The following is a 27,955-nucleotide window of genomic DNA, read 5'->3' on the forward strand; positions in this document are numbered from 1 at the left end:
GCTCATCCGGGTACTACGAGTTATCGTGACCGGTTCTACTTCTATGCTCAACACTGGCGCCATCTTGTGGCTGTTAAATACTTAAACAGCCATGGCTACAATGGAAGACTTCAAGGCGGGTTTCCTTTATAAAGTTTTAAATATGTGTATTTTTCTTACACAAACGCATCGATTCGAATCAGAAGGCTCTATTAACCCATCGGAGCCGTGTGGAGCACGTTATTTGACGGACAGCTGCATTTTTTATGGACTTCAAAAACAGCTAACGTTACAATACTGCTTGGATTAACGTTAGCCTGGACTTTTTAAATATAACTCTGGTTGTATTTGTCTGACAGAAGAATGTCATAAACACCTATAATGACTTGAGGGTGAGTAAATCATAGGCTTGGTTTCATTTTTGGCTGAACTAACCCTTTCAGCATTCATTTTCAACATTTAGCAGCAATAGATAAAGGCTTAAAGCAGGTTGGAACTGTTTTTCTTTGCGGATGCTTTGCGTAAGAGCTAATAAAATATTTAATCTCAAGACAATATTTTGTGTCTAATTTATTTGAGACTAGTAGCCGTGTAATAAGCGGGATAAAGTACACCCAGCCGGTTGTTATCGCAGAATAAACCCCTTCAGAGTGATGCTCCGCTTCGGGTCCTGATCACTCTGGTGCGATAACAACCGGCTGGGTGGACATTATCCCTTACATATATAATGAATATAGTGTAAGAAGATGAACAGAGCAATATTCCTGGGGCTGGACAACACATTGATTATTCATGAAATATGATTAAAAACTGAATGTGTTATTTTCACCATCATTACTCCAGTCTTCAGTACCACACAATCCTTCAGAAATCATTCTAATATGATTATTTGCTGCTCAAGAAACATTTATGATTATTATCAATGTCGAAAACAGTTGTGCTGCTTCATATTTTTGTGGAAATCGTGATACGTTTTTCATTCAAAAGCGAAACTGCACCCCCAGTGTTATCAGCAATACCGGTGTTTTCATTAATATTATTGATTGTATTATTAATTCACCTACATTAATTATTAATAACTTTTAACTGATATTTATATTCAGTTATATTATATTCAGATATTACTTTTAACAAAATATTTATATTTGTAATGCATTAATACTCGTAATTCCCTTTTGAACCACTTTGTTACACTATGCAAAAACTGTCAATGTGCCTTATTAAATTATATTATTAATTATTATATATTGTATTAACTTATTATATTTAATAAATGCATTCATGACAGTTCTTTGTTTTATTTTTTGGAGCCTAACAGCATCATTTCCTGTTCTTTATCATTATGTATAACATCCTCTTTTGGGTTTCACAGATTGGATGGACAAAATTCTTTAGATTTCTGTAAAATAAATATAAATATGATTACAGCATGTTTGTTCTGCTTTCCCTTTTTGGCCATTCTTTAGTACAAGCTGTGACTAGTCAGTGTTTTGAGTTGGTTCATTTCAGAGATTTGATCAAACGAGTTTAAAAAACACTCCGAATCTAAATTTGGATTCAGAAAATATTCAGAGCATTTCATGTTTTGAATGAAATGTTATGTTATGATAAACAATAATGAAAATATGTTATAGCCACATTGTAGCCTAAACATTTGTTTGTGTATTCTGTAATAAATTGAATGTTGAATGAAAAAATAAGTGTTTTGAGTAGACTACATTTTATGAGTAATGTTTTATAATGTCTATTCAAAACTTTTCTCATTTAACACAATGTCTTTAAATTATCTTTTGGTTAATTTCTAAGCCAACACAGATGAGTGATTAATTTAATAAATTAAACGCCACATCGTATTGTTAATTACTACATGGATGGGTTTGTAAGTAGGCTTTTTAGGACTTTTTTTCACTCATCCAGAAACAAACTCCAGTATATTTCAGACACAAGCCTTTTGGCAGCAAACCGATCAGATGGGTTTGGTCTAAACAGAGATAAAAATGACCCCACATCCAGAAATACAGCTGGATTCTAGTAAATAGCTAGCCTGGTTTTACCAGACTCTCGTACATTTCATTTGTACATAGAAAGGAATACATACATACATATACATTGTACATACAGTAGTACTGAAGGAAAATGAAAATTGAGCAGAAGTACGTTGGGGGAAGAGCCAGGCTAGTTAATAGCAGCAGTATTTACCAAATCTTATAATGGGCTGTGGCTGGATCTTCCATCAGGACCATGATCCAAAGCAAACATCAAAAGCAACCCTCAAATGTGTCACTGAACACAAAATGAAGCTCCTGCCGTGACCATCCCCTGACCTGAACTATAGAGAATGAGTGATGAACTAAAGACAGGGATTCTGCAGGTTTTATGCAGGTAAAAAGCCCTTTTTAAAACCATTTACAGAAAATGTAAGGAATAAATTGAAGGGAACACGTCAATATGTTCTCTACATGTTCCAAGCACACAATGAGTTGTGTTAGTGACACTTCAAAGTTTGAAATTACAATTTTCAACAAATCTGTAACTTTTTAATTAATTTTACAAAAAAAAAAAAAAAAAAAAATAGCTTAAAGTTTGAGATGAGAAATCTTGTGATTAATACAAGAACAAAAATCTACCAATGGGTTCATAAAAATCTACTTAATTAAAAAGCTGAATTTTCGTACTCAATGTCTCCGGCGTGATGACTCCAATCTTTCGAATATTCCTATTTTTGTTTAATCGACGCGTCATCCTCAATAAACCCGTCTCTTGCGTGTTAACTTGAACTTTCTAATATTACGATCTAATATGATTTCTGACCTGTAAGGTTGCCAGAATAATAATCATACACTGTCTATTAATTAATTAATAGGCCAGAGGAGAACTGGCACTCCGACAGAGTCTGGTTTCTCTTAAGGTTTATTTTTCTCCATCATGCCCTGGTGGAGATTTGTTTCCTAGCCACTGTCGCCTGTGGTCTAGGAACTCTCAATACCCTTCTGAGCTGTGTTCCTCAAAATCTGGACGGCCCAATCACATCGTGTATAGAGTCGGTGGGCGGGGCCATAATGACGGCGGCCGAGTTGCGTTTGCGTGCTTCTAGTAAACATAGAAACTGGCGAAAGGCGGTCTTTCGAATCAGCTTTGACCGCGACTCTGGAAGACTTGGAGTTAAGCTTTTCTCTGAGAAAAGAACAAAGAGCGGCACTGAAGTCATTCTTAAAAAGGGAAGATGTGTTCGGAGTTTAGCCGACTGGATACGGCGAATGTTTAATCTATCAGCGAGCTCCGTTTCACCTCCATTGCTCTGGTTGGTGTAGCGCTATCCTATCGCGTGCAGAGGGAGTTTGAAAGACAACCGTTTATCCGCCCCTCAGATTGAGCTGTCAATGGTGAGTGTCCAGACCAAACATCTTGATGTGGGTCTGGCTTGTCAGGCTAGCCTTTGGCTTGACTTGCTCCAAATCCAAATAAAATGAATTACTAAATTAACTGTATCAACTTTATAATAATAATAAATAATACATTTTATTTATAAAGCACTTTGAGATTTTCTTTAATATGGTAAAGTGCTACAGAGAGAGGAAAAAATAAAATCAAGCAGTTAAGGCGTTCCACCAAAGCGTTTTTTCAAGCTGCAGGCTGGCGTTTTCAATTGTTTTCAATGAGAGCGCCGCGTTTTTAGAACGCCTGGAGCGCACCGAGGCGCTGAGCGAGTGTTTCACGCTCACGCGCTGAGTGCTCAGCGTTTTTTACTGGTCGCCGAGAGTTGAAGAATGTTCAACTTTGAGTAAAACGCAGCGCTCATCACTGTCACTTGTCACCCAGCTGTCCAATCACAGTGGAGTAGGGGCGGGACAAACACAACACAGACCAACCGCCACATTCTGCGTGTCGTCATCAGATGACAACAAGCAATAATAAAGGAACAAAATGATTTAAAACAAATGCCAGAGCAAATACTTTACATTGTATCTGCAATTTTATATAGAATCAATACAGGAACAAATTACCTGTGAAATTAGAAAGACCTCCGCGGATTTTCTGTATCATAACAACAAGCAAGCCTCAATTGAGGAGAAAAAAAAACGCTACCTGCCAAAACGCTCTCAAACGCTCACAGCGAGGCGTTTTCAGCTGGCTAAAAACGCTTTGGTGGACACACGGCCTTAGAGCAATTAAGAATTAAGATTTAAATTAAAATCAACACAAAAATGTAAACACAACGCAATTTAAACATTGAAAGACTTTCTAAACAGGTATGTTTTAGTCCCTTTTTGAAAGCACTAGGTGTTTGTGGAGCCCTCGAATGTTCAGGGAGGATCACAGGGTCTTAACCCGAGGGTGATGGAGCCGATGAGTGTTTGTGGAGCGAAGAGAACATGCTGAGATCTGTGGAGTAATGAGATATTTCAGGTTGGTAGGACCAATTCATTGAATGCACTGGTGTGCGAGGAGGGAAACTTAATACTCAATACAAGTGGAAATAGGAAGCCAGTAATTCGTTATTTGACATGGGTGGGAGCATTGCCATGATTGCATGGATGTGTAATGAGGGAAACTTTTCAATCCGAGCGGAATAGAGGGAGATTTGTTTATATTTGCGAACTCTTATCAGGATCAGTCTAGTAGCCAGCCCATACAGCCCCATTTTGAACCTGAAAATGTTTAGTACACCTCGAGCATAAAGAAACTGCCAGATGCTAATTTAGATATGTTTTGACCACATATTTTGCCAACTATGGCCAATTTCTACAATATGTGAGTGGTTTTAGGGGGTTTAAAGGATGCTGATTTAATTTCTGGCACAGTCAGACTTCAAAATGGTAATTCTATAGTACATTTGGATTAATTTAGACAAATTTGTATTACTTTCGGACAAATTCTTAGGTTATTTTCATGGTAAACACAATAATCACCAATGTCATTTCCTCTCTCAAGACCCATAAAGGCCTCAGTAGTCAGGGCACTGATCAGGGAGTCAGCCCATTGACTTATGTCCTAATCAGTGCCCTGAATAGTGGACTAGTGAGATGATTGAGACGCACCCATGGTTTTCAAGCTATTTTTATCTAATTTTTTGGCCTTCGGAACATCTTAAAATACACATATGTAGATCATAGAAATCAAAATTTTCTCAGGGGAGCATGACCCCGAACCCCCCTAACATTTGTGATAATAAACCTGGCTACATTATTGGATTAATGCATGTACAATATGGCCATGAACTAAGGAAGTCATATTTCACTTTTGGCCTTGATGTAGAAAATATAGAAAAGATAGCTCCATGGAAAATGATGACCTTATGGTCAGATACACCCAGATCATTCACAAATGGTGCACATAGAGAGGCAGACTCAGTAATGGTCAAGAATATTCCCCTTGATATGTGTGCGAACATCAATATGTTCCCTGAAGATTAAGCTGTCCAATGACTGCAGGATTTATGCAGCAAAATGGCAGGAAGGATTATTAACATGAAGTATTTTTATATTAGAAGAGATTGCACAAAAAGTTGAAAGAAGATTGTACAGCTCTGAAATGAAGCATTAGTTTGATTAGGTTGGCCAGTTGATAGTACTGTCATTGAGAGCTTACAGTTAAATCCCAAACCTTCAAATGAAGACCACCCAGGGAGATCCAAATGACTGCGGGAGAAAACAGTCCGGCCACCACCACGGCCAGAGCTATGAGCTTTTTGGAAATAACAGTAGCTTTGAAAGGCACGTTATGTCCAAACTTTTGTCCTGAATATTATCTTGTATGAAGCAGGATTTGTTTGTAAGGGATTGTATATTTATTGTATATTCTAATCTCTCAGAAAACAAGACTTAATTTTTTTTATTTAGCATGTCAATGAATTGTATCTTGATCTTTTTGAATTTGCACTGAAAAAAACAAACAAACATATTTTTTTGTCGAGAATGCTATTTAATTTGGACTGACTCTGATCTTCGGAACGCAGATGTAGATATAATTAATAAAATGGGAAAGATTTCTGTCCCTCTATTGACAGTCTAAGCAACATTTTGATGCTTCAAAAATAGGGCTGAACGATGTATCGTTATCGTATCTATATCTAGATAGGAACTTTCAAGATTTCAACTTTTCAACCAGCAGCCATATAACCCTGTAGCCCAAGACTGGTTTCTTACTGAAGCTAAGCAGGGCTGAGCCTGGTCAGTACCTGGACGGGAGACCAACTGGGAAAACTAGGTTGCTGCTGGTAGAGGTGTTAGTGAGGCCAGCAGGGGGCGCTCACCCTGTGGTCTGTGTGGGTCCTAACGCCCCAGTATAGTGATGAGGACACTATACTGACAAAGAACACCGTCCTTCGGATGAGACGTTAAACCGAGGTCCAGACTCTCTGTGGTCATTAAAAATCCCAGGATGTCCTTCAATAATGAGTAGGGGTGTAACCCCGGTATCCTGGCCAAATTTGCCCATTGGCCTCTGTCCATCATGGCCTCCTAATCATCCCCCTCTCCTGATTGGCTTCATCACTCGGTCTCCTCTCCACCAATCAGCTGGTGTGTGGTGAGCGTTCTGGCGCAATATGTCGCATCATCCAGGTGGGTGCTGCACATTAGTGGTGGTTGAGGAGATTTCCCCCTTCAATGTAAAGCGCTTTGAGTGCCTTGAAAAGAGCTATATAAATCGAACTAATTATTATTATTATTATTATTATTAAGATATTACTATCGAAAAAAGCAACAAAAATAAAACATCAGTTTTACGAGTGCCCTTGAATACAAGCGTGTATTCAAAAAAATGAAGCCAAGCATGCGCACACTTACCAGGGACGTGGGAACTATATTGTGAGAGGGGGACGGCATTTCCATGGTGACGCGTCATTGCTTGTCACGTGACACACCGCAGCAGAAACAGCGCTGAATGAATGTCATTTTTCCTTTTTTATTAAGAATATTCACAAATATGTTAGCTATGGCATGAAATATCTGATATTCCGAATGTCAAATACATGCAAGTGGAAGTATATTGTTGTTTAAACCCCTTTATAACGATCGCGTTAGTTGAGCTGTATGCGCGCTGGGCGCCGCAGTGTTAGTTTGTGCCGCCGTTCAGAGAATCAGATCTGTTGGATTAGCAACCTCTATGTTTACAACACGTGAATTCATCCATTTCTCCCGAAATACTTAAAAGTAAGTGGCTGGTGAACTGGGAATAGAATAGAGTAAACATTAAAGTTACTTACACAATGTGTGTATCTGAATAAAACGTGTCGAATTATAATGAAAAGGATTATTATTATTACCTCTTCCAGAGACATCAGTGTGTATTTTACAAACTCTAATGTATTGTTTTTTAGTAATTATGTGAATTTATATGTTTGAAACCTAAAATAAACAGTATGTGGTTGAAAACACTGAAAAGTTGTGATATATGACAGCTCTGAGCACGCCTAGATGTCTCTGGCTAAATTCAACATTTGGATTTAGCAGTTGATCATGTGATGCACTTGATCATTCGCTAAAGCCTAGACTGAATATCCCTGTGTGATCGTACATGCGAAAGGCTTAAAAACAATACATTTTCTGACACAAATTTTTGAAATGTAGGCTTAAATCTTTTTATTTTTCTGAGAAATGCTTGGTTTTCACCGAACACGTAGTCATATCGTATTGAATCGATATCGAGATCGCATGAAAATCCAGATATTAAATTTTGTCCATATCGTTTAGCCCTATTCAAAAAGTTCAAAAAGAGATCCTAAAACTACTCCTACAAATCGAGCGGGTTATTTCCTAATTGAATTATTCCAAATCTCTGAAGAGACTCGATCTGAATAGTCTGGAAAGTCACCTTTGCTCATATTCTCAAAGGGGGCCAAAAATTCTGACCACAATAAAGGGAGTGCAGAATTATTAGGCAAATGAGTATTTTGACCACATCATCCTCGTTATGCATGTTGTCTTACTCCAAGCTGTATAGGCTGGAAAGCCTACTACCAATTAAGCATACTAGGTGATGTGCATCTCTGTAATGAGAAGGGGTGTGGTCTAATGAGATCAACACCCTATATCAGGTGTGCATAATTATTAGGCAACTTCCTTTTTTCTTTGGCAAAATGGGTGAAAAGAAGGACTTGCTCAGAAAAGTCAAAAATAGTGAGATATATTGCAGAGGGATGCATCAGTCTTAAAATAGCCAAGCTTCTGAAGCGTGATCATCGAACAATCAAGCGTTTCATTCAAAATAGTCAACAGGGTCGCAAGAAGCGTGTGGAAAAACCAAGGCGCAAAATAACTGCCCGTGAACTGAGAAAAGTCAAGCGTGCAGCTGCCAAGATGCCACTTGCCACCAGTTTGGCCATATTTCAGAGCTGCAACATCACTGGAGTGCCCAAAAGCACAAGGTGTGCAATACTCAGAGACATGGCCAAGGTAAGAAAGGCAGAAAGTCGACCACCACTGAACAAGACACACAAGCTGAAACGTCAAGACTGGGCCAAGAAATATCTCAAGACTGATTTTTCTAAGGTTTTATGGACTGATGAAATGAGGTAAAGGGCAGAGAGCTCCAGTCCGACTCAGACGCCAGCAAGGTGGAGGTGGAGTACTGGTTTGGGCTGGTATCATCATAGATGAGCTTGTGGGGCCTTTTCGGGTTGAGGATGGAGTCAAGCTCAACTCCCAGTCTGTAACAGTTTTTCTGTTACTAATAGCTTCTCAGTAAAGCAGTGCTAATATTCGCCTGAGCATTAGGGGGCGCTCTGGTTGGAAACATGCTAGGGCCTACCTATTTAAGGGATAGGAGAAGGAGAAAAGAGTAGGAAGTTGATCCTCTACCTTCACGGAGATGCTTACCTCATGGCTTTTGCCCTGGTTGAGGAACTTTATAGTTCTAAGCTCATCTGTAAGTAATTATTTATTTTTATTTTTATTTTTCTTTGCTAATTATGGTTTGTAGTATATAGTTATGGGTTGTTGGTTTGTTTGTTTGTTTGTTTGTTTGAATGTTTCTACAGAGGGTTTGTGTTCTGGGCAGTTATGGAGTACTTGGGGGATTATACAACTGAGAAGATGGAATGGAGAGAATTGATTTCAACTACTGTTTGACTGTTACCTGGCGGTAGACCAAAGCTAAGTTTCAGACATTGAGGCCTTCTCTTCCAGATGAACTTAGTGGTGGAATCATCCTGACCTTTGAAGTAATATCTTCTCAAAATTATAAATTGCACAAAGACTGAGTAAAGCTTATGGTCCTAACTGGTCCTAAAAGAAAGACTGTGGTTTGGGGTACTGGACTGTTTGTTGTTCTCTATTTACCAATTGGGATGTGTATCCTGTTAAATCTCTGTATGTATGCCCTTATACTTAATACATCTGACTCATGAGCAAAATTATTCTGTGTGGTCCCTCAGTACATGTAATACTTAAACTAAAATAAAAAGGATAGGTGTTACATAAAATGGCGCCCAAACAGGGACTTGAAAGGTAAAACCTAAAACCAAATTGGAGAACGTAGAGGGTTAATTTGGTTTTGACCAGACTGATTTTGCTTCTTATGAGTCCTTGTGTTTAATGTATGAAGGTTTAAGTGAACGTTGGGGTTGAGCCAGAACATTGAGTGACTAGGTTCACCTTTATAATTGATTTATAAGATTGACACACAATGGCTAACCGATGTGATGAGACAGAGGGTGAGAATACTTCAGAACCAGACTATTCCACTGCACCTTTCACTATCAGACGAGAACCAGTACAAGACCTTATTCAATCTCTCAGTCATTTATATCTGGATAATGAAGTAGAGGATGGGGGGCATGAAGACAGTTCTCAATACTTGCCATTACCACCTCCACCACCTCCTCAAGCAGAAGATCCTTCCAGTTGGGAATCAAGAGTGAGCAAAATAGAGTCTAAAATAGATGATCTGGAGAAATCTTTTGGTGTGTTTTCTAATGACGTGCAGCATGATATTGATAAGCAAAATCACAGGTTGACTGTTATGGAGGAGCAGGTACAGAACCTCTTTTCCCAGCAGAAGGACCATCATAAACGGATCAAGCGATTGGAGGAGACATTGCCCAATGAACTCAAGTTTGAATGCCAACAGGTAAAAGAAATCTTAGAAAAGAGTATACAGCAAGTAGGACAAGCAATGATGGATTGTATGTCACGAAGAGATGTTCAGTTGAAATCTTTAATTCACTCTACCCACACTGTGACATCTACACCGCACTTCAGTCCACCACTACCCACAGATACTCCGACCCATCCTATACATTTTAAAACTCCAATCAAGATGGATTTCCCAAGGTTTGGCAGTTTGGAGGGAGAAGACCCTATGTCATTCCTTGAGAGATGTGATGAGTACCTTGCAATTCAACCACTTAATGATGCTGAGATATTAGCTATGATGCCTTCTGTGTTAACTCATACAGCCAAGGATTGGTGGCTTGCAGAGAAGAAGAAGGTAAGAACTTGGGGGCAATTCAAGAAGACATTTTTACAATCTTTTTTGCCTGATGACTATGAAGTTGAGGTTGAAAGAAGAATTAGAGAACGGAAGCAAGGACTTGATGAAAGTATTCGAACATTTGCTTATCAGTATCGAGCATTATGTCTGCGATTGAAACCTTCCATGTCAGAACGGGAAATACTCCAAGCTACCCTTAGAAACTGTAATCCTCGTGTCGCCAGTATACTCAGAGGCACAGTCTCTACAGTGGACGAAATGGTACGGGTGGGAACCCTAGTGGAAAGGGATGTTAGTGAGGAAAGAGCTTATTGGAGACAGAGACAAGCAGAACATCAGGCTAAGGTGAATGGAGCCAATAAAACAGTAAAAGGGCGGCAATCAAACCCTCATATTGCTGTGGTGTCAGGAAATGTGGAAAAGCAGCTTGACCCATTATCCCTGTCAATCACCATCAAGGACTATAGATGTCAAGCAGTTTTGGACACAGGTAGTACATATTCTTTGCTTCAGGAGTCTTACTGGAAAAAAATTAAGCCCCGCACCGAAATGTGGCAGTCCAGTAGAGGTCAGACTTTCTCACTTGCTAATGGTCAGGTACAGACAGCCTTAGGAAAGGTAAGCTGGAGTTGTACGCTACATGGACATCAATATCCATTCAGAGCCTATGTGATGAGGGACCAAGATCTAAACCTACCCATTATACTTGGCCTAGAGTTTTTGATGGATTCGGGAATCCAGATTGATTTCAAAGAGAAGACCTATATGCTTTCTGAAGAAACGGAGGTAAAACATCCATTCCTGCTATATGCTTCTTCAGCAACCATCAGTCTACATTTGGCATTACCTTTAGCTCAAGTGTCTTCCTCCACATTAGAAATCATTAAAGGGCTGGTAAGTCAAGCAGATGTTCCTAGAGCTCAGAAATGCCAGCTAGAAGCCTTAATGCTTGATCGGCCTACGGTTTGCACTGAATCCCTGGGCCAAACTTCGGTGATCCGACATCAGATTCACACCTCAGATGAGATTCCTGTTCGCAAAAGGGCCTACCCTGTTTCTGTGTCCAAACAACAGTTTATTGATCAGGAAATTACCAACATGTTGGGAAAAGGGATAATCCGACCATCAACTTCTCCATGGGCAGCTCCTATAGTGCTTGTCCCCAAGAAGGATGGTACTATGCGTTTCTGTATTGATTACAGAGCTTTAAATGCCAAAACACCCTTAGATGGCTTTCCCATGCCACAAATCCAAGACATACTGGAATCCATGTATGGTGCTTCAATTTTCAGCACATTAGATCTCAAAAGCGGCTACTGGCAGGTGCTTATGGATGAGGAAAGTATTCCCAAGACTGCGTTTGTAACTAAAAATGCCCAGTATGAATTTGTGTGTCTACCCTTTGGACTGAGAAACTCGGCTGCAACTTTTCAACGCCTGATGAATACCATATTAAGAGAATGTCTTGGTAAATTCTGTTTCGTCTATTTAGATGATATTGTAATTTATTCAAAGAGTATTCAAGACCATTTTGAACACCTTAAACAGCTCTTTGACCTGTTAGAAGCTGCTGGTTTGAGTCTGAACCTGAAGAAGTGCAATCTGCTCCAAGGATCCATCACTTTCTTAGGACATGTGGTATCTGCTGAAGGAGTGCGCACTGAAACTACCAAAGTGGAGGCGGTCCAGAATGTCCCTGTCCCAACAACGCTGAAAGAGGTACAACGCTTTTTAGGTCTTGCTGGTTGGTACCATAGGTTTATTCCACGTTTTTCGGAGATTGCTGCACCATTACATGCTCTGAAGTGCAAGAACAGTGCATGGGAGTGGACCATGGAATGTCAACAGTCTTTTGACAAACTGAAAATTGCTCTTCAAAAAACACCTGTTTTGGTACCACCTGACTTCACAAAAATGTTTAAAGTTCAGACAGATGCCAGCAATGTCGGCCTAGGAGCTGTGTTGACTCAGGATCATGATGGAGATGAACACGTTATAGCATATGCTTCGAAACTGCTTCATGGAGCTGAGAAGTCCTATTCCACTCCTGAAAAGGAATGTTTGGCAGTGGTTTGGGCAGTCGAGAAATGGAAACAGTATCTGGAAGGGAAACATTTCGAGGTATTTACAGATCATGCTGCCCTGACGTGGGTTTTCAATCATCCCCGACCAACTTCTCGATTGACTAGGTGGGCTCTGAGATTACAAAGCTTTGATTTCACAGTCAGATATCGAAAGGGGCAATGTAATGTAGTACCAGACACACTCTCTAGGAGTATACCTTTCCAAGAAGTCAAAGGTCAAATAGCTATATGTCAGGCAACAACCACTGGATCGGATTTACCGGTCAGCTGGGATGAAATTGGAATTACTCAGAAGCAAGATCCCTTACTTCAGCCTTTGTGGGAAGCTGCAAAGTTACCTGTAACAGACCCAACACGTATTCATTATGTCGTTCAAAATGACTATTTATTTCGTTGTGTGCCCAATCAACATCAAGGGGAAACTATGCAGGTAATTATACCATTGGTATTAAGAGAGAAGTTCTTACAGTTTGCTCATTCCAATCCCTTGAGTGGACATCTGGGGCGGATGAAGACATTGAGGCGCTTACTCAATGTTGTTTACTGGCCAGAGATACGCAAGGATGTTTGGAGTTTTTGTACAGCGTGTCAGACTTGCCAGATTTATAAACCGAGAATATCCAAGCTGTCTGGTCACCTGCAGTCAACACCCGTAGTGGAGCCAGGCCACATGTTAGGGGTTGATCTTATGGGTCCCTTCCCAAAGAGTTCTCAGTCTAATGAATACTTGATGGTGGTGGTGGACTACTGCAGTAAATGGGTAGAATTATTTCCGCTGAGATCTGCCAAGACTCATCTCATTGTTAATGTCTTGATAAAAGAGATCTTCACTCGATGGGGAACACCCACATACTTAGTCTCAGACCGTGGGCCACAGTTTACAGCACAACTTCTGAATGATGCATGTAAGCGCTGGGGGATTATTCAGAAGCTAACGACAGCATACCATCCACAAACTAATATTACTGAAAGAACCAATCGAACTCTCAAGGCTATGATATCTTCCTTTGTTAAGGACAATCACAGACAATGGGATAGATGGATATCCGAGTTCCGGTATGCCATAAATACGGCGTGGCAGGAAAGTACAGGTCTGACCCCCGCCGAGATTGCTTTGGGTAGAAAATTAAAAGGCCCCATGGAACGACTCCTACGAAACCCGCCTAGTCCTGATCATATGGCCTATGGAAATGTTGAGAGGCAGAAAGAACTCTTTGAACGAGTAAAAGAGAAGACTAGTCAAGCTCAAGAACGACAAGCAAGGTACTATAACCGAAGAAGGAAACGTGAGTCATTCAAAGAAGGAGACTTGGTATGGATACGTACTCACCCTCTGTCTCGAGCCTCGGACTCCTATATGGCAAAACTGGCGCCGAAATGGCAAGGGCCAGCTAAAGTTCTTAAAAAGTTGAACAATGTTAATTACCAAGTAGTAATGTTGAATGATACAAAACGAATTGAAACTTTTCATGTGGAAAAGATGAAAAAGTTTTATGGAACTGCTTAAACATATTCTTTAAGGGGAGGGGTATGTAACAGTTTTTCTGTTACTAATAGCTTCTCAGTAAAGCAGTGCTAATATTCGCCTGAGCATTAGGGGGCGCTCTGGTTGGAAACATGCTAGGGCCTACCTATTTAAGGGATAGGAGAAGGAGAAAAGAGTAGGAAGTTGATCCTCTACCTTCACGGAGATGCTTACCTCATGGCTTTTGCCCTGGTTGAGGAACTTTATAGTTCTAAGCTCATCTGTAAGTAATTATTTATTTTTATTTTTATTTTTCTTTGCTAATTATGGTTTGTAGTATATAGTTATGGGTTGTTGGTTTGTTTGTTTGTTTGTTTGAATGTTTCTACAGAGGGTTTGTGTTCTGGGCAGTTATGGAGTACTTGGGGGATTATACAACTGAGAAGATGGAATGGAGAGAATTGATTTCAACTACTGTTTGACTGTTACCTGGCGGTAGACCAAAGCTAAGTTTCAGACATTGAGGCCTTCTCTTCCAGATGAACTTAGTGGTGGAATCATCCTGACCTTTGAAGTAATATCTTCTCAAAATTATAAATTGCACAAAGACTGAGTAAAGCTTATGGTCCTAACTGGTCCTAAAAGAAAGACTGTGGTTTGGGGTACTGGACTGTTTGTTGTTCTCTATTTACCAATTGGGATGTGTATCCTGTTAAATCTCTGTATGTATGCCCTTATACTTAATACATCTGACTCATGAGCAAAATTATTCTGTGTGGTCCCTCAGTACATGTAATACTTAAACTAAAATAAAAAGGATAGGTGTTACATAAAATGGCGCCCAAACAGGGACTTGAAAGGTAAAACCTAAAACCAAATTGGAGAACGTAGAGGGTTAATTTGGTTTTGACCAGACTGATTTTGCTTCTTATGAGTCCTTGTGTTTAATGTATGAAGGTTTAAGTGAACGTTGGGGTTGAGCCAGAACATTGAGTGACTAGGTTCACCTTTATAATTGATTTATAAGATTGACACACAATGGCTAACCGATGTGATGAGACAGAGGGTGAGAATACTTCAGAACCAGACTATTCCACTGCACCTTTCACTATCAGACGAGAACCAGTACAAGACCTTATTCAATCTCTCAGTCATTTATATCTGGATAATGAAGTAGAGGATGGGGGGCATGAAGACAGTTCTCAATACTTGCCATTACCACCTCCACCACCTCCTCAAGCAGAAGATCCTTCCAGTTGGGAATCAAGAGTGAGCAAAATAGAGTCTAAAATAGATGATCTGGAGAAATCTTTTGGTGTGTTTTCTAATGACGTGCAGCATGATATTGATAAGCAAAATCACAGGTTGACTGTTATGGAGGAGCAGGTACAGAACCTCTTTTCCCAGCAGAAGGACCATCATAAACGGATCAAGCGATTGGAGGAGACATTGCCCAATGAACTCAAGTTTGAATGCCAACAGGTAAAAGAAATCTTAGAAAAGAGTATACAGCAAGTAGGACAAGCAATGATGGATTGTATGTCACGAAGAGATGTTCAGTTGAAATCTTTAATTCACTCTACCCACACTGTGACATCTACACCGCACTTCAGTCCACCACTACCCACAGATACTCCGACCCATCCTATACATTTTAAAACTCCAATCAAGATGGATTTCCCAAGGTTTGGCAGTTTGGAGGGAGAAGACCCTATGTCATTCCTTGAGAGATGTGATGAGTACCTTGCAATTCAACCACTTAATGATGCTGAGATATTAGCTATGATGCCTTCTGTGTTAACTCATACAGCCAAGGATTGGTGGCTTGCAGAGAAGAAGAAGGTAAGAACTTGGGGGCAATTCAAGAAGACATTTTTACAATCTTTTTTGCCTGATGACTATGAAGTTGAGGTTGAAAGAAGAATTAGAGAACGGAAGCAAGGACTTGATGAAAGTATTCGAACATTTGCTTATCAGTATCGAGCATTATGTCTGCGATTGAAACCTTCCATGTCAGAACGGGAAATACTCCAAGCTACCCTTAGAAACTGTAATCCTCGTGTCGCCAGTATACTCAGAGGCACAGTCTCTACAGTGGACGAAATGGTACGGGTGGGAACCCTAGTGGAAAGGGATGTTAGTGAGGAAAGAGCTTATTGGAGACAGAGACAAGCAGAACATCAGGCTAAGGTGAATGGAGCCAATAAAACAGTAAAAGGGCGGCAATCAAACCCTCATATTGCTGTGGTGTCAGGAAATGTGGAAAAGCAGCTTGACCCATTATCCCTGTCAATCACCATCAAGGACTATAGATGTCAAGCAGTTTTGGACACAGGTAGTACATATTCTTTGCTTCAGGAGTCTTACTGGAAAAAAATTAAGCCCCGCACCGAAATGTGGCAGTCCAGTAGAGGTCAGACTTTCTCGCTTGCTAATGGTCAGGTACAGACAGCCTTAGGAAAGGTAAGCTGGAGTTGTACGCTACATGGACATCAATATCCATTCAGAGCCTATGTGATGAGGGACCAAGATCTAAACCTACCCATTATACTTGGCCTAGAGTTTTTGATGGATTCGGGAATCCAGATTGATTTCAAAGAGAAGACCTATATGCTTTCTGAAGAAACGGAGGTAAAACATCCATTCCTGCTATATGCTTCTTCAGCAACCATCAGTCTACATTTGGCATTACCTTTAGCTCAAGTGTCTTCCTCCACATTAGAAATCATTAAAGGGCTGGTAAGTCAAGCAGATGTTCCTAGAGCTCAGAAATGCCAGCTAGAAGCCTTAATGCTTGATCGGCCTACGGTTTGCACTGAATCCCTGGGCCAAACTTCGGTGATCCGACATCAGATTCACACCTCAGATGAGATTCCTGTTCGCAAAAGGGCCTACCCTGTTTCTGTGTCCAAACAACAGTTTATTGATCAGGAAATTACCAACATGTTGGGAAAAGGGATAATCCGACCATCAACTTCTCCATGGGCAGCTCCTATAGTGCTTGTCCCCAAGAAGGATGGTACTATGCGTTTCTGTATTGATTACAGAGCTTTAAATGCCAAAACACCCTTAGATGGCTTTCCCATGCCACAAATCCAAGACATACTGGAATCCATGTATGGTGCTTCAATTTTCAGCACATTAGATCTCAAAAGCGGCTACTGGCAGGTGCTTATGGATGAGGAAAGTATTCCCAAGACTGCGTTTGTAACTAAAAATGCCCAATATGAATTTGTGTGTCTACCCTTTGGACTGAGAAACTCGGCTGCAACTTTTCAACGCCTGATGAATACCATATTAAGAGAATGTCTTGGTAAATTCTGTTTCGTCTATTTAGATGATATTGTCATTTATTCAAAGAGTATTCAAGACCATTTTGAACACCTTAAACAGCTCTTTGACCTGTTAGAAGCTGCTGGTTTGAGTCTGAACCTGAAGAAGTGCAATCTGCTCCAAGGATCCATCACTTTCTTAGGACATGTGGTATCTGCTGAAGGAGTGCGCACTGAAACTACCAAAGTGGAGGCGGTCCAGAATGTCCCTGTCCCAACAACGCTGAAAGAGGTACAACGCTTTTTAGGTCTTGCTGGTTGGTACCATAGGTTTATTCCACGTTTTTCGGAGATTGCTGCACCATTACATGCTCTGAAGTGCAAGAACAGTGCATGGGAGTGGACCATGGAATGTCAACAGTCTTTTGACAAACTGAAAATTGCTCTTCAAAAAACACCTGTTTTGGTACCACCTGACTTCACAAAAATGTTTAAAGTTCAGACAGATGCCAGCAATGTCGGCCTAGGAGCTGTGTTGACTCAGGATCATGATGGAGATGAACACGTTATAGCATATGCTTCGAAACTGCTTCATGGAGCTGAGAAGTCCTATTCCACTCCTGAAAAGGAATGTTTGGCAGTGGTTTGGGCAGTCGAGAAATGGAAACAGTATCTGGAAGGGAAACATTTCGAGGTATTTACAGATCATGCTGCCCTGACGTGGGTTTTCAATCATCCCCGACCAACTTCTCGATTGACTAGGTGGGCTCTGAGATTACAAAGCTTTGATTTCACAGTCAGATATCGAAAGGGGCAATGTAATGTAGTACCAGACACACTCTCTAGGAGTATACCTTTCCAAGAAGTCAAAGGTCAAATAGCTATATGTCAGGCAACAACCACTGGATCGGATTTACCGGTCAGCTGGGATGAAATTGGAATTACTCAGAAGCAAGATCCCTTACTTCAGCCTTTGTGGGAAGCTGCAAAGTTACCTGTAACAGACCCAACACGTATTCATTATGTCGTTCAAAATGACTATTTATTTCGTTGTGTGCCCAATCAACATCAAGGGGAAACTATGCAGGTAATTATACCATTGGTATTAAGAGAGAAGTTCTTACAGTTTGCTCATTCCAATCCCTTGAGTGGACATCTGGGGCGGATGAAGACATTGAGGCGCTTACTCAATGTTGTTTACTGGCCAGAGATACGCAAGGATGTTTGGAGTTTTTGTACAGCGTGTCAGACTTGCCAGATTTATAAACCGAGAATATCCAAGCTGTCTGGTCACCTGCAGTCAACACCCGTAGTGGAGCCAGGCCACATGTTAGGGGTTGATCTTATGGGTCCCTTCCCAAAGAGTTCTCAGTCTAATGAATACTTGATGGTGGTGGTGGACTACTGCAGTAAATGGGTAGAATTATTTCCGCTGAGATCTGCCAAGACTCATCTCATTGTTAATGTCTTGATAAAAGAGATCTTCACTCGATGGGGAACACCCACATACTTAGTCTCAGACCGTGGGCCACAGTTTACAGCACAACTTCTGAATGATGCATGTAAGCGCTGGGGGATTATTCAGAAGCTAACGACAGCATACCATCCACAAACTAATATTACTGAAAGAACCAATCGAACTCTCAAGGCTATGATATCTTCCTTTGTTAAGGACAATCACAGACAATGGGATAGATGGATATCCGAGTTCCGGTATGCCATAAATACGGCGTGGCAGGAAAGTACAGGTCTGACCCCCGCCGAGATTGCTTTGGGTAGAAAATTAAAAGGCCCCATGGAACGACTCCTACGAAACCCGCCTAGTCCTGATCATATGGCCTATGGAAATGTTGAGAGGCAGAAAGAACTCTTTGAACGAGTAAAAGAGAAGACTAGTCAAGCTCAAGAACGACAAGCAAGGTACTATAACCGAAGAAGGAAACGTGAGTCATTCAAAGAAGGAGACTTGGTATGGATACGTACTCACCCTCTGTCTCGAGCCTCGGACTCCTATATGGCAAAACTGGCGCCGAAATGGCAAGGGCCAGCTAAAGTTCTTAAAAAGTTGAACAATGTTAATTACCAAGTAGTAATGTTGAATGATACAAAACGAATTGAAACTTTTCATGTGGAAAAGATGAAAAAGTTTTATGGAACTGCTTAAACATATTCTTTAAGGGGAGGGGTATGTAACAGTTTTTCTGTTACTAATAGCTTCTCAGTAAAGCAGTGCTAATATTCGCCTGAGCATTAGGGGGCGCTCTGGTTGGAAACATGCTAGGGCCTACCTATTTAAGGGATAGGAGAAGGAGAAAAGAGTAGGAAGTTGATCCTCTACCTTCACGGAGATGCTTACCTCATGGCTTTTGCCCTGGTTGAGGAACTTTATAGTTCTAAGCTCATCTGTAAGTAATTATTTATTTTTATTTTTCTTTGCTAATTATGGTTTGTAGTATATAGTTATGGGTTGTTGGTTTGTTTGTTTGTTTGTTTGTTTGAATGTTTCTACAGAGGGTTTGTGTTCTGGGCAGTTATGGAGTACTTGGGGGATTATACAACTGAGAAGATGGAATGGAGAGAATTGATTTCAACTACTGTTTGACTGTTACCTGGCGGTAGACCAAAGCTAAGTTTCAGACATTGAGGCCTTCTCTTCCAGATGAACTTAGTGGTGGAATCATCCTGACCTTTGAAGTAATATCTTCTCAAAATTATAAATTGCACAAAGACTGAGTAAAGCTTATGGTCCTAACTGGTCCTAAAAGAAAGACTGTGGTTTGGGGTACTGGACTGTTTGTTGTTCTCTATTTACCAATTGGGATGTGTATCCTGTTAAATCTCTGTATGTATGCCCTTATACTTAATACATCTGACTCATGAGCAAAATTATTCTGTGTGGTCCCTCAGTACATGTAATACTTAAACTAAAATAAAAAGGATAGGTGTTACTGCCAGTTTCTGGAAGACACCTTCTTCAAGCAGTGGTACAGGAAGAAGTCTGCATGCTTCAAGAAAAACATGATTTTCATGCAGGACAATGCTCCATCACACGCGTCCAAGTACTCCACAGCGTGGCTGGCAAGAAAGGGTATAAAAGAAGAAAATCTAATGATATGGCCTCCTTGTTCACCTGATCTGAACCCCATTGAGAACCTGTGGTCCATCATCAAATGTGCGATTTACAAGGAGGGAAAACAGTACACCTCTCTGAACAGTGTCTGGGAGGCTGTGGTTGCTCCTGCACGCAATGTTGATGGTGAACAGATCGAAACACTGACAGAATCCATGGATGGCAGGCTTTTGAGTGTCCTTGCAAAGAAAGGTGGCTATATTGGTCACTGATTTGTTTTTGTTTGCTTTTGAATGTCAGAAATGTATATTTGTGAATGTTGAGATGTTATATTGGTTTCACTGGTAAAAATAAATAATTGAAATGGGTATAAATTTGTTTTTTGTTAAGTTGCCTAATAATTATGCACAGTAATAGTCACCTGCACACACAGATATCCCCCTAAAATAGCTAAAACTAAAACTTCCAAAAATATTCCGCTTTGATATTAATGAGTTTAATAATATATAATAAAATTATATCAATAATAAAATTAATCCTCAAAAATACTGCACTCCCTGTATATATAAATCAAATGCACTCCCTGTATATATAAATCAAATTAACCATTTCTGTACAGATATCTTAACAAAACACTCTCCTACTGCACAAATTCCAAACTGGCAGAACAGAAAACATTACCATGATAAATGATTGGCTTGTTGTGACACAGTTGATTACACTTTCGGCAAGCTGAACATCAGATGCCATTGTTGTTCTCTCTTAAACTCTCAGGACTTTCCAGACTAAAGCCATGCCCATAAACCATGAAGAACTCCAGAAACATTTAGGCTCAAATTACATAGGAGAGCACGTTTTAACCAGACCAACAGGATTTATATGACGCCAATGATGTTATCCACTTAGAATAATTAGATTGGGATTTCTGAGACGTGGATGAACTGCTCACATTTGTATTAGGAAATAATTTTGTGACTCTTGACTTCTCAACGTATAAACTGAGTAGACATATTCACTTTTACCTCAAGCTTATTAAGAGCCAGTCGGATTCCTGCAGCTCTTTTCCCATCAGCCCCGGCGAGAATCTCCACGGGACTGCGAAAGAAGCGGAAACCCCAGCACTTCTCCACTTCATCATCTCTTCCTTCCTTTACAGCCTTCATCATTAACTCCGTCAGTCTTTTTCTCGGTCTGGGAAGGTCTAATAAACACACACACATATACACACATATGTTGAAATTCCATGTTTTGGAGACTTGTTTGTTTCTCAAACCATGTTTGTTTCTCTCGTGCTGCCATGGAGCCATCTATAGCCTTCTGTGCATCCTGATGTTGCTGATAAGCTGTCTCGTTTGTACTCCCCTTTAATGTTTTGTTGATCTATGTTTGTTTGTTTATTTTCTGTTAGTTTATCTGAATTCTTTATCCGATGCCGGCTGCAGAAGGTTATACGCGAGTCGTGCAGGCATACCAATTAACATTTAAACATTTCTGTGAAACTGTTAAAGAGTTGGATTCTCATGCCAAACATCACATTTCAGTGCCACTTTCAAACACTCACTCAAACACATCTTAAAACTTTCTTTCAGAGTAAAGCAACAAGTAAAAGTCCCTTAAAGTAACAGGTTTGCTGTAGATCTATCCAGAAGATTACAACATGTCATTTCCCAGAATACCAGGTTCACAAAGATATGGAGGACAAGATACGGTTTTTGTTTTTGGTAAGTTACTAGAGCACATCGTTACAGTTGGCTGCTGTTTTTAAAAAGGCATGATTTTATTTATACGAATATAAAACCATCTGTCGGTCGAATCAATAGACTATAAAAGAAGGCGCAATATTTTTTTTATACATTTCAAAGTTGAATATACACCAAGTTTGATGTCAGTCTCTTTATTTCATCAGACATGTTGTAAAACTGTAAGATTGTGAAATATTATGCAATTTAAAATACCTGTTTTTGTTCGTAATATAGTAAAGTGTAATTTATTTGATCAAAGCTGAATTTTCAGCATCATTTCTCCAGTCTTCAGTGTCACATGATCCTTCACAAATCATTCGAATATGAGGATTAGCTGCTCAAGAAACATTTATGATTATTATCAATGTTGAAAACACACTTCTTCACATTTTCTTGGAAATCTTGATACATTTGAATGAATAGAATAAATAGAAAGTTCAAGAGAACTTTGATATATAAATCTTATAACATTATAAATGTCTTCACTGCCACATTTGATCAAATTAATGCATTTTGCTGAATAAAACATGAATAGATTTAATTAAAAAAAAATCTCATTGACCAAACTGTCAAATGCCTCAAATCATGAACTCTTTTATTTCAAATGTACCTTCATTACAAAGTTAATATTATCTGTTATCCAACAAACTATTATAAAAACAACATCGTATCAAAAGTTTGGGGGAATGATTTCAAACTAGATGTTTTTCTTGTTCTTCCTGTTTCTGTTAAATTAACCTAGGGCCAGATGTCATAATTATTTGCTTGTGCACACAAATCAGTTCTAGACTCTACTTTATAACTAACAGTTCAAAGATTTTGTCTATTTTTTATATTGGTGTTGATCCAGAAAATTCCTCAGATTACAGGAAGTGTGAAACCGATTGCTGTGGAAATTTGAGTTCAAAGCCATGTCAACTTCAAAGGCTATTCAAGAAAATGCTGTAAACAAAACTAGCCTGATGTAGCCATTCTCTTTTAAACAATGCCCAATTGGTACTAAGGGGACTAAAGTGTGCCGTCCAACATCAGCCCCACTTTATATTAGGTGGCCTTAATTACTATGTACTTAGATCAAAAAATAAGTACAATGTACTTATTGTGTTCAAATTTTATTGCAAAACACTTTTGCTGATATTGAGGAGGGAAAAGGGTAAAGTTAGGGTCATGTGTGGTGGTGCGGGTCAGTTTAAGGGTAAAGTTAGGGTCAGGTGTGGTGGTGTGGGTCAGTTTAAGGGTAATGTTAGGGTCAGGTGTGGTGGTGTGGGTCAGTTTAAGGGTAAAGTTAGGGTCAGGTGTGGTGGTGTGGGTCAGTTTAAGGGTAAAGTTAGGGTCAGGTGTGGTGGTGTGGGTCAGTTTAAGGGTAAAGTTAGGGTCAGGTATGGTGGCGTGGGTCAGTTTAAGGGTAAAGTTAGGGTCAGGTGTGGTGGTGTGGGTCAGTTTATGGGTAAAGTTAGGGTCAGGTGTGGTGGTGTGGGTCAGTTTAAGGGTAAAGTTAGGGACAGGTGTGGTGGCGTGGGTCAGTTTAAGGGTAAAGTTAGGGTCAAGTGTGGTGGTGTGGGTCAGTTTATGGGTAAAGTTAGGGTCAGGTGTGGTGGTGTGGGTCAGTTTAAGGGTAAAGTTAGGGTCAGGTGTGGTGGTGTGGGTCAGTTTAAGGGTAGAGTTAGGGACAGGTGTGGTGGTGTGGGTCAGTTTAAGGGTAGAGTTAGGGACAGGTGTGGTGGTGTGGGTCAGTTTAAGGGTAAAGTTAGGGTCAGGTGTGGTGGTGTGGGTCAGTTTAAGGGTAAAGTTAGGGTCAGGTGTGGTGGTGCGGGTCAGTTTAAGGGTAGAGTTAGGGACAGGTGTGGTGGTGTGGGTCAGTTTAAGGGTAAAGTTAGGGTCAGGTGTGGTGGTGTGGGTCAGTTTAAGGGTAGAGTTAGGGACAGGAGTGGTGGTGTGGGTCAGTTTAAGGGTAAAGTTAGGGTCAGGTGTGGTGGTGTGGGTCAGTTTAAGGGTAAAGTTAGGGTCAGGTGTGGTGGTGTGGGTCAGTTTAAGGGTAGAGTTAGGGTCAGGTGTGGTGGTGTGGGTCAGTTTAAGGGTAAAGTTAGGGTCAGGTGTGGTGGTGTGGGTCAGTTAAAGGGTAAAGTTAGGCTCAGGTGTGGTGGTGTGGGTCAGTTTAAGGGTAAAGTTAGGGTCAGGTGTGGTGTTGTGGGTCAGTTTAAGGGTAAAGTTAGGGTCAGGTGTGGTGGTGTGGGTCAGTTAAAGGGTAAAGTTAGGCTCAGGTGTGGTGGTGTGGGTCAGTTTAAGGGTAAAGTTAGGGTCAGGTGTGGTGGTGTGGGTCAGTTTAAGGGTAAAGTTAGGGCAGGTGTGGTGGTGTGGGTCAGTTTAAGGGTAAAGTTAGGCTCAGGTGTGGTGGTGTGGGTCAGTTAAAGGGTAAAGTTAGGCTCAGGTGTGGTGGTGTGGGTCAGTTAAAGGGTAAAGTTAGGGACAGGTGTGGTGGTGTGGGTCAGTTTAAGGGTAAAGTTAGGGCAGGTGTGGTGGTGTGGGTCAGTTTAAGGGTAAAGTTAGGGTCAGGTGTGGTGGTGTGGGTCAGTTTAAGGGTAAAGTTAGGGTCAGGTGTGGTGGTGTGGGTCAGTTTAAGGGTAAAGTTAGGGACAGGTGTGGTGGTGTGGGTCAGTTTAAGGGTAAAGTTAGGGTCAGGTGTGGTGGTGTGGGTCAGTTTAAGGGTAAAGTTAGGGTCAGGTGTGGTGGTGTGGGTCAGTTTAAGGGTAAAGTTAGGGTCAGGTGTGGTGGTGTGGGTCAGTTTAAGGGTAAAGTTAGGGTCAGGTGTGGTGGTGTGGGTCAGTTTAAGGGTAGGGTGTAAAGGAAGTGCCAACTGTTTAATTACAAATGTAAGTACACTAATTAACTACAGATGTAATTACATGCAGGTATTTTTAAAATGTAAGTACAATATAAAAACATCTATGTACACATTAAGTGCATTGTATCAAATGATTAATTAAAATGTTAGTACATAGTAGTTAAGGCCACCTAATATAAAGTGGGTCCAAAACACCCCCCACACCATTACACCACCACCACCAGCCTGCACAGTGGTAACAAGGCATGATGGATCCATGTTCTCATTCTGTTTACGCCAAATTCTGACTCTACCATCTGAATGTCTCAACAGAAATCGAGACTCAATTAAATTATATTTTTGATTATTTTAATAAATGCATTTATGGCAGATTTATGTTTAAATTTTTTGGAGCCAAAGGCATCATTCCCTGTTCTTCTTTTGGGTTTCACAGAAGAAAAGAAATCATACAGGTTTGGATCGACATGAGGGCGAGTAAATGATGGCAGGTTTTTATTTTTAGGTGAACAAATCCTTCAATCACGATCCTTTTACCTTTCAAAGCTTCTGCGATGCCCTCAAAGTCAGCGGGCAGCATGTCGGCTCTGGTGTTCGGCAGATTCACCATCTCTCGGAGTTCCTGAAGAGAAAAAAAATAGTCCTATTTCTCGCGGCCTTATACAGTCATTCCAAAACCTTTCACTTACAAAGTCTATAAACAGTGCAATTAGTACAAACAGTTTTCCCCCCATGCATTATAAAATTGAAAAAATTCCTCTGCTTTATCTTCCACATTCAAACCTATCACATGTCAAATGGCTTTCATTCATTCCAAGGGTGTAAAGCAGGAAGAGTCATACCTTGATGGTACACGCGATTTGAAGAGGCCCTCGCCGGCCTACGATCAAAACCCTTCGCACATTACTGCATGCCAATGCTGCCAGTGAATTCTGGGTAATATCTGTCTTCTGTAAGAGAACGCCAGCCAGAAAGGAGAGAAGTTGGATACACATTATTGCACAAACATTAGGTAAATTAGATTGTGGAAACAAACACACACACACACACACACACACACACACACACACACACACACACACACACACACACACACACACACACACACACACACACACAAACACAAACACACATATATATGGGATCTACGTAAATATGTCTATGATCGTGTCATTATTTTTTATTATTTATTAAAAAAATACACAAATACTGTTGTGTTTCTCGCAGAAATCGTTCGTTTTGTGTCTTAAAGGTCCCGTTCTTCGCGTGTTTTCGAAGCTTTGATTGTGTTTACAGTGTGCAATATAACATGAGTTCATGTTTCGCGTGTAAAAAAACAGTATTTTTCACACAATTGACTTATCTGTACAGCGCTGTTTCCTCTGTCCTAAAAACGGCCTGATGATTTCCTTGTTCTATGAAGTCCCTCCTTCAGAAACACGTAACGAGTTCTGATTGGGCCAGCGCTTCCTGCGCTGTGATTGGACAGCAGCTTGGCACACTTTGCCCGGAAAGGTCCCGCCTCTTACCATAACGGGGCGCTGCAAGCGCTGAATGCGCGCTCTTCTCCACGTGGGAGAGCAACAAGACCACGCCCCCTATTTTGCGTGTTCTTGTGGGCGGAGGGTTCGTCAACAAACGGTTCTAGTGACGTCAGTAAAGCAGGAAGTGCAGCGGTGTAGTCCAAACCGGCCGTTCGCTGTAGGCTTTGAAAGTGAACTTCTGTTAAATAAAATATCTGGCTTGGCATTGAACTTTGAGCTTTATAATTGTACAGGTATTATTTATGCTCTAACAGCAACATTACACACTAACTAAAGTTTGAAAGATGGAATCGCGAAGAACGGGACCTTTAAGACATCAATATGTCGCCATGAGCCACAGAGTTTAATATGGATTTGTATGTCTATGTGTTTTTTACTCAAGTCAAGTAAACTTTATTTATATAGCACTTTTACAATGACGATTGTTTCAAAGCAGCTTCACAGTGTTAAAAGTATTGCAACAAAATTTGATTCGGCTGTACAGTCGCTCTGGAGAAAACAGTGATGTTATCAGCTTATTTTAATTTATCATACAGCGACAATGTGGGCAGATCATTGATATAGTTCATACAGTTAATTTAGTAATGAATTGTATTTGGATATTTAGTGAAAAACTTAGATCGAAATTTTAGTAGGGCTGTACTAGAATAATCGAATATTCGAATATTCGTTCGGTGAGGTGGCATTCGATTTTCAGTTTTGAGATTCGAATATTCGTTTTTTTTTTTTCAACACGTGACTTCCGTCGCGGACTCATTCTCACTCATACTTGAAATAATAATAATACATTAAAAAAAACACCGCAACATGCTTTCAATAAAAGCATCGCGCATTTTAAAGATTTAAATTAACAAAAAGTCAGAATAAGACAAAATAAATCCCTTATATAGAATAAAACTAATTGTAATATATATTACATTTTGTGTCATTTTAAAAACAATTCATTTATTCTTATTCAACTGTTTATAAGCATGCTACCGTGTTCTTTATTTATTACAGTTCATTGAAATCACTGTTTAATTTCTGTTTTGGGATTCATTTGTTTTAAAGAAAGGTTCGTTATTAATACCTTATTAAAGTTCTTGCTCTCAACAGACTTTGTGTTTTGTATCACTTGTGCACTGTCCGTTTTCGGAGCATAAACCTGCCCGTGTAATGCGTACCGGAAACTGTTCTATTTAAAAGATTATTAAATGTTTATTAATATTTAAAGAATGTGTGCCACCTGATCATATTGCACCAAATGCAACACTGCACTCCACTGGGTCTGCCGCAACACATTTACGATGCCGAAGAGTGAAACGTGAAGTCGTGAAAGATGATACAAATGCAAACCGACACTATTATTATATATTTAGCCCCACCCACCGAAGCTTCGAATATTCGATATTGATTGCCACCTAAGCTTCGAAGCTCAAAAAATGGCATTCGAAACAGCCCTATATTTTAGTGTCCTCAACTGAGCAAGCCAAGCCAAAGGCGACAGTGGCAAGGAACCAAAACTCCACCAGGGCATGATGGAGAAA

At 40.2% G+C, this 27,955-nt stretch overlaps 1 protein-coding gene across 1 annotated transcript in view; it reads right to left on the reverse strand.

Annotated features, from left to right (window-relative positions):
• fdxr (ferredoxin reductase) overlaps window positions 1–27,955 on the reverse strand; it is a 41,763-nt gene that overhangs the window by 4,644 nt on the left and 9,164 nt on the right. Inside the window, exons 8-10 of the mRNA XM_067430395.1 lie at window positions 25,728–25,835; window positions 25,423–25,507; window positions 21,327–21,505 (exon numbers count right to left, since the gene is read on the reverse strand). Of these exons, the coding sequence (XP_067286496.1) occupies window positions 21,327–21,505; window positions 25,423–25,507; window positions 25,728–25,835 (372 nt within the window). The remainder of the gene's footprint in view (window positions 1–21,326; window positions 21,506–25,422; window positions 25,508–25,727; window positions 25,836–27,955) is intronic.

Source organism: Pseudorasbora parva, chromosome 21 (assembly GCF_024679245.1).
Source record: "Pseudorasbora parva isolate DD20220531a chromosome 21, ASM2467924v1, whole genome shotgun sequence".
NCBI classification, from domain to species: domain Eukaryota; kingdom Metazoa; phylum Chordata; class Actinopteri; order Cypriniformes; family Gobionidae; genus Pseudorasbora; species Pseudorasbora parva.